Genomic DNA, 7,385 nt, shown 5'->3' on the forward strand with positions numbered 1-7,385 from the left:
CAATGTATCATAACTTTAATTAAAATACAAACATGCGCATAATACCGAGATACATTTTTCATCCACAGGAATATCTTGAAACATTACAAATCTAAATGATGATTATGATTTTGAGCCATTTGATGCCATATTTGTTGTCATTTGTTTTCTTCTTTCTATGCTAAATCAACTAAAACAATTACTTTGGCAAACAAATGTAATATATTTCAACTTTATGACCATTTAATAAAGGGGGGGAAAAGAACCTCAAACTTTCTGGCAATGTGAAAATTGTGTTTATTCCTGAAGACCGTTTTTCTTGGGTCTTAAACAATATTTTAGATTTCTTTTGTGAATCTAGTGTAGTTTAATTGTTTTGATGGCATCATACACAATGGATGAAGCAACTCTAATATTATCTTTAATCCACTAGAGGGTGCAAAATCCATGTCTTAAATCTCAGCTTCCCTCAGTATCTATTAAACATTCGTGTTTTATCAGTGTTTAAATCTCTTCAAGAGCACTATTGGGTTTTAATTTGCCCTAAATGCAGCAGTAAAATTCAAATCTTTGCAAAGCCATATTAAGGAGAATCATATATTATTTAGAAACAGACTGTTGCACGCACTAAAGTCCCAAAACCACTTACATTTCTCAGATTAATTAGCGTATTTTGTTAAAATGGGACAAACGGGAGGGATATCTCTTAAACAACATATTAATATTTGATTATAATTCTCCACATTTTAGAGGTTAATTGGTTCAAATACCACATTCAACTCCAGATTGACTATTAGCAGACAATTCTTCCCCTTACACACCTTTTTTATTTTTGTTAATTTGGATCCACAGGCATCTACTGCAAACATCGAGTCCACATATTGAAGATGCATCGTTTCCTGGTCTATGCAGGGCAGCTGTGAGATGAGATTGACATGTGTTTGACAGATAAATCCAGGTCCAAATCCTTCCCTTGAACCTGGATCTTCTCTAGACAGCCTGTCAAGAATTGGGAGCCAACATTGTTCTCTTCTTCACCTGGAAAATTAAAAAGAAATAGAATAAAAACCAAGTGAGATCTGTCTGGCCTATCAATATATTTTCTTTATGGATATACTGTATATTTAATTGTAACGGGTTGTTTTCTGGGCCTTTATCTAATTCATTTTGTTATTCATTTATTTTATTGTGTGTTCTGCATGCAAATCAAATTCTTCTTCCCGAACAGTGACCTAGAACCGATATATGCCGACTGATGCTAAATGTACAGACCATTTTGAGACACGTTTAAACACTCATCATCACTTGATCTCACCTAGGAGACCTCCGAGAGCAAGACGACCCTCTTTCCATGCGGTCAAATACCCGGGGAGGCTCCCTGGACTGACAGGTAGCGTAGTAGTCTTTGATTCATCTTCATCTTGAAGCACTTGCAGTAAATTAGTCTGAAAGATGATCACTAGTCTCTTGAAAGTGTCTTTCATACAGATCTTTTCTTCGCCGAAAGTAAGTGTGATTTCCTGCAAATTCAAGAGAGAGAAAGAAGAAATATAATAACTCTGTGGATGAAGTCATAATGGTCTCATTATGCAAATGTTCATGTAAGCTATGATGCCAATGCTACAGTGCCATGAGCAGTTTTAAACAAACGCTATCAATTGTTTGCAAATTTCGTTTGACTCATGTCTGATTTATGTGCATACCTTTGTGTTATTATTGGCCACTAAAGCAAACATCAGCTTTTGCCCAGGAGCCTTGATGCTAAAAATGGTCCCATCCATCTTACTGAAATCTCCCCACAATTCAGTCTTGACCCGACGATCTGCTTCCATTGGGAAAACTGCAGAGGACAAATAAATGTGCAACTCACAAAATAAATTTAACCTGAGTACGGATTAAACGTATATTGTTACCCAAGATGTTATGCCATGCAAGAATGCCTTATCCAGGCCTGTTGGAAAGCTCGTTAGTATATAAAAATAACACTTGTATCTTGTATAATGGAGCACAATGTTAGCACCTGAGGTGTTGAAAATAGCCGATCCAGTGCCAGGGAAGTAGCTGCCAGGCTGGACGTTTTGATAGCAGGGCCAGAGCTCCTCCGCCTCGACCTCCCAGGGGACGCTGAGGTTTAGCCAGCTCCCTTTCCGCACACAGCCATCCATGTGCGGCTCAAACTGCAGCAAAGAACAACAACAATGCATTTAGTGAAATGAACTGCGAGACAAACAGAGCAGGTGGTTGGGTCAGAAATGTTATTTGATTGTTTGAGGGTTTTTTTTGTCAGTGCACAGTCATGTTTCAGGGTGATAAAACAAATAAAACAACCCAAAAACCCCTTACGGCACTGTTACACCTTACTGGTACAAAACAAGTCATGTTGCAGCTACAATGCAATGTGCAAAAGCGACAAAAGACTAACACAATAACTTCTGGACTAATGTAAACTACTGTAAAGTATCCAAAGGTGGGTTAACACACTATACCTGAACAATCATCTTTTCTTTGTCGATCAGGATCCCACCCAGGGCCAGTCGAAGTTCACCCGAGAGGACCTCAACTGTCTCTTTGGACTGCATGCCAACCACCATCCTATTGGAGCCATCCACCTCAAGAATCACAAAGGGATCTTGGTTGCTCACCTCCAGCTTGGTGGCACCAGGAACACAAGGATAATTCATCAGTATACGGTGTGGTTATTATGCAAATCAACTTGTTTCTAGGGGCCAATGTTTTAAGACATTGAGACGACTGCACTCACTGTGTGCCATTTCCCGTCATTGAGCTTGGGGCCTCCCGCCACGCTGACGAGGCTGTCTCCCCTGCTGATCTGCATCAGGGGGAGCCCGTCTTTCAGGGACAAAATAAACCAGTCCGCACCGTTTTTGGTGTCTCCGTAGAAAACGGTTCCTTCTGGGTCAAACGTCCGTAAATGAAAGGATGACTTGATACTGGAGAAACAGAACCCAATAGTCATAGTCAAGGGGATGCTGGACCATACAAGCAAAACAATATCTTTTATTACTTTTTTCTCCGGCTGCATTTTAAATCTCAATAGGTATCAAGAACATTTTGGCCTTCATTTTACCCGGACCAGTTCCACTGACAGAGGGGTGCAAAGCGGTAATGGTTCTAGAGGCCTACAGTCGGAGAAATGCAACACGAGGGTGGGTTATATAATATGAGTGTCATCAGAAATAAGAGGGCTGGGATCTTCCAGAATACCAAACATACCCCCTTATTTGCTTCCACATATTCTCCCCAAGCTTTTTTGGCCTCATTCATCCCATATGTTTACGTGTGAGGTTTTCGTGGTGCAGTGGTTTGCTCCTGCTGACGTACCTGCTGATCTGACTGAGGTTTACTGTTATGTGAATCAGTGGCCTCCAGATTTCTCTGTCCTGGCCGAGGTAGACGGTGGCCCCGCCTGATACTTCTTTCTGGAAGATACAATGTTAACATGAAATCATTACCTCAGCTCTTTTTCATTAAGATGCTTTTGTATTTTCTTGTCAGAAATCTTGATTGTTTAGTGCAAAATCCATACCAAACCGAGTAATGATTTTAATTCAGTTATTTATGGATTCAACTAAAAAACTTAATTATCTTTTAACAAGTGAAGTGCATGTGATAATGAAGTGCAAAATCAATGTAAAGTCACTGACAGAGCCATATGGCATCCCACTGCAGTATATCAACACACAATGGCCATCATGAAACTTAATGTGCAAAAAGTCCTTCAAAGGGGTAAAAACAGCTTGTGGTGTTGTGGGCGTAGACTGTAGTTGTTTGTCCTCCCACAAACTAAGCAAAGTCCTAAGTCTAAATAAACTATTAGGGCATTGGGGATATCCCTATTTAACTGGCATCTGAATTGCATAAAGAGTTGATTCATGTTTTTTTTTACTGGTTAATTAATATAGGCTTTTATTTGGCAATTTGTTTATCCTCCATCTTAAAAAAGAAAGAAAAGAAACATAATTAATAAAGATGATGCTTTAAAAACAGTATTACAATACTATTTTTATTTCCCGAGAGGCTCTGAGACAGTCAGGTATTTCCAAATACGCATAACTATGTGACCTTCTCCTAATTTTACAGTGAGCACATTTTTTATTTTTTTTTTAAAGATTTATGAAAGCTAAAAAATGTCCGCTCTCTTGCAAATGTGTTCCTTTGATACAACCAACGGTTACACAAGATCTTTAGACTATCAGATAGAGAATGTTAAGAGCATTTTACCAGTATACCAGTGCACTGCTCATTCCAGGTATAATCGCGGCATTGCATGTGAACATACCTTACCCCGTGTGTTCCTCTGCCCCTCAACTCCCCACCTTAGAAGAGTGAGGCTCAACGTGACCAGCAGTCCACCTGCCATTGCTTTACAAAACACAGCCATCCTTCAGTGCATTCATCCACCCAGGCCTCCCAGTGTGCAGTCTCCTCGGCCCTTGGTGGTCTACTAATTCCACGCTACCCTGAGGTGTCAGAGGTGTGACGAAGAGCAGAGAGACACTTCGGCAGTGTGTGATTCAGGTGTGTGTGTGTGTGTGTGTGCTGGCACACTGTCCTGTGGTCCACAGTCAGCGCAGGTTATCGATCCCCAGGAGGGGGTGCTTTTTGGCTGCATGGTGTAGGTGGGCGGAAGACCGAGTGAGCAGCAGGCCAACAGAGGGTAAAGAAGAAATAGAGTGGATGGAAAGTTAAGAGTTGTTCTAATTAATATTAGAAATAATAAAAAATTCAACAACATTTAGAAACACCGTTTTTTTTATTTAAGTGTGCATTACAATCACGCTATAAATCTCCTGCCTTTGCGGTGATTCATTTAGAGTGGGCACTGGGCCCCGGGTGACTGACCTGAGCCAGATCACTGATGTGTGTTTACCCATTACACAGGAACCTTGATTCACTTTATGACTCAGTGTTTGTTGCAGAGTGAAGAGGAGAACGAGAGGAGAGGGGATCTGCTTCAAGTCACAAAACTCTTTTTTTCCCCTTCTGCTGGCCGGGTTCCCTGTGACACAATCTCCTTCCAGGAAGACTGTGATAACTGGGGAATACTGGGAAAAGTGTAACACACAAACAAACACACAGAAAAGACCAATCAGTCAACAATCTGTTATTCAGCGGTTTGAAGTTAATCAGAAATGTCAAATCACGCCAACACATCCCTCGTGTGTGCACTCAAAGTCTGACAAACATCTGATCGTCATGAAGTGTGTGCAGATAAGATTTTTTTCACACCATACTTGATCTCTTAGTTGGACAAGGTAAAAAATAACATTAACAATGGCTGTATTTCATTTAGCTGGGTAAGTTTTGGGGTCCTTGTATTGCCCGAAATGGCTCATTTACTGAAAAAACAGTCATTGTTAATGGTATAAGCTGTGAAAAGATCCATCTCCTTGCATAAACTGAATTTATTATTGGCAAGAGAACACTGTACCTTTAATTCCCAGCCGTCCCCAAGGCCATGAATGCACCATCCCGCCGCCCCACTCGACATTTCTCGATGAATATTTTTTGATAAATCTATTCAATTTCTGAAATTATTTCATTCATATTTAGTTTTCAATTCATCTCTGACATCTTATTTTGAGAGTGCGAAGAAGAGTGAGTCACCGAGCCGACAGTTTCTGTTCAATCCACTGAGTGTCACTAGTGGGAAAGTGCTCATTCAAGGATGGTAAGAAATTGGCCCCCTGACTGCCAAAGCTGTATTCAGTCTCCGGTTTACGTGTCAGCAGCAAACTTTAAAGACATCGTGTGTTTTATAAAAAAATGAATGTGTGCTGTGGTTAAAAGAAAACATCAGGAAATGAATTATCAAAGATACCAAAAACTGTTCACCAGTGGAAACAGAGAAGATATTGAATTAACGCTAAATATAGAGCGATAGAAGTATTAAACAATGGACCATGTGCTTGAAAGAAGAGCAAAGGAGGACCACAATCTGTCCTGCAGACACAAATCCACTAAATGTTAAATGTATATTTCCCTCGAGAATTCACGGGGAAGATGAAAACCAGCATCCGTCAACTTTAAGCACATGGTTCATATTAAGAACTCTAAATCAACTTGTAAAGATTAATAGAAACAAAAAAAAATATGAGTCCAGACTAGAGTTGATTTCATTGGGTCATCAGGTTAATACTTTATTTTGTTTGATTGCAGCAAAGAGAAAGAAAGGGAGACGGAAACTAGGGGAGAGAGAGAGAGAGAGAGAGAGAGAGAGAGAGAGAGAGAGAGAACAGGAAGAATGTCGGAAAAAAAGGAGACTACAGAGCTGTGGCTACAAGCCTTTGTATCAAATCTAGAGACAAAGTCATCAGGCAACATTAAAACATCTTTTAAAAATAACATTAACATATTTTGTGGGCTCTATATGGCACAGTATTACCCTAGACATGTACACGATACCAAATCAGTTTAGCCACGTCCCTACATCTATGAACAGCTTCATAGCAAACAAAGCCATGATGTCTATCTCCAAATCATACTGCCATTTCTCAAGAAACCGTTCATTCACCATTCAAATTTCTTATGCCATAACAAGGCACCTTAACAGTTGAAATCTGGCAGGTCCACATCTTACTATAGATAATTATTTAAATATCAAAGCAGAGGCACATTCATTTAAACTAAAACATACAGTAAATAGTTGTATATTACCACCAGATTCCAGTCCAGTCACTACAATACGTTGATTTGCATGCTTTTGGTCTGTATGATAACCATGATGGCAAACTATGGCATAAGAAATGGTCCAAAAACACAAACATGTCAATCTACAGGAATGGCTTGAGATAGTGTATTGGAGACAGCAAGGCTTTTTTTACACTGAAACTAACCCACAGAAAAGTGTCAAAGAACAAAAATATAACAGGTGGCCCATATACTGCCAAGGGATATGCTGCTCAGACAGATTTATTTTGGTTTTCATATTCGCGCAGTCACTCACATTCGTACACGAAACACGTATGTCCACGCGCAAAAGGCTTGAAACCACACCCGAGGGGATGCAGTTGGTCACAATGCGTTTTTACACACCTGCCGAAAACCAAAAGGCGCCCCGTTACCATCACACACGCACGCACACACACACACACACACACGCGCACACAACATATGTACTTCATTCAGAGAAGGTGCAGTGTATGCTTGAGGGAAGAGGGAGAATCAAACAGCTCCGAAGTAGTGACTGTGAGATGTAAATGTGGAAGCTAGTTTTGTGGAATTGTTCCAAACGGTGGTCTATGATGAATAACAAAAAAAAAAATAGATATGGAAGATGAAGAGAGGCAGAAAATATCAAACAGAAACAAAAGCTGTGCGCACATTGCCAGATTTGCTGAGGATATAAACGGTTAGGAAGCAAGTGTTGCTCATGCTTTGTGAAT

At 40.1% G+C, this 7,385-nt stretch overlaps 1 protein-coding gene across 1 annotated transcript; it reads right to left on the bottom strand.

Annotated features, from left to right (window-relative positions):
* Positions 1–793: 793 nt before the first annotated feature.
* shbg (sex hormone-binding globulin) lies at positions 794–4,381 on the bottom strand (the record flags this gene model as incomplete). The annotated part of the gene is made up of 8 exons (XM_079216167.1): positions 794–1,017; positions 1,295–1,499; positions 1,683–1,819; positions 2,000–2,156; positions 2,466–2,627; positions 2,741–2,930; positions 3,322–3,419; positions 4,280–4,381. 8 exons carry the CDS (start codon positions 4,379–4,381, stop codon positions 884–886), a joined length of 1,185 nt encoding a protein of 394 aa, XP_079072293.1. The 3' UTR covers positions 794–883.
* Positions 4,382–7,385: the final 3,004 nt, after the last annotated feature.

The sequence above is a fragment of the Taurulus bubalis genome (assembly GCF_910589615.1).
Source record: "Taurulus bubalis genome assembly, chromosome: 3".
Taxonomy (NCBI): domain Eukaryota; kingdom Metazoa; phylum Chordata; class Actinopteri; order Perciformes; family Cottidae; genus Taurulus; species Taurulus bubalis.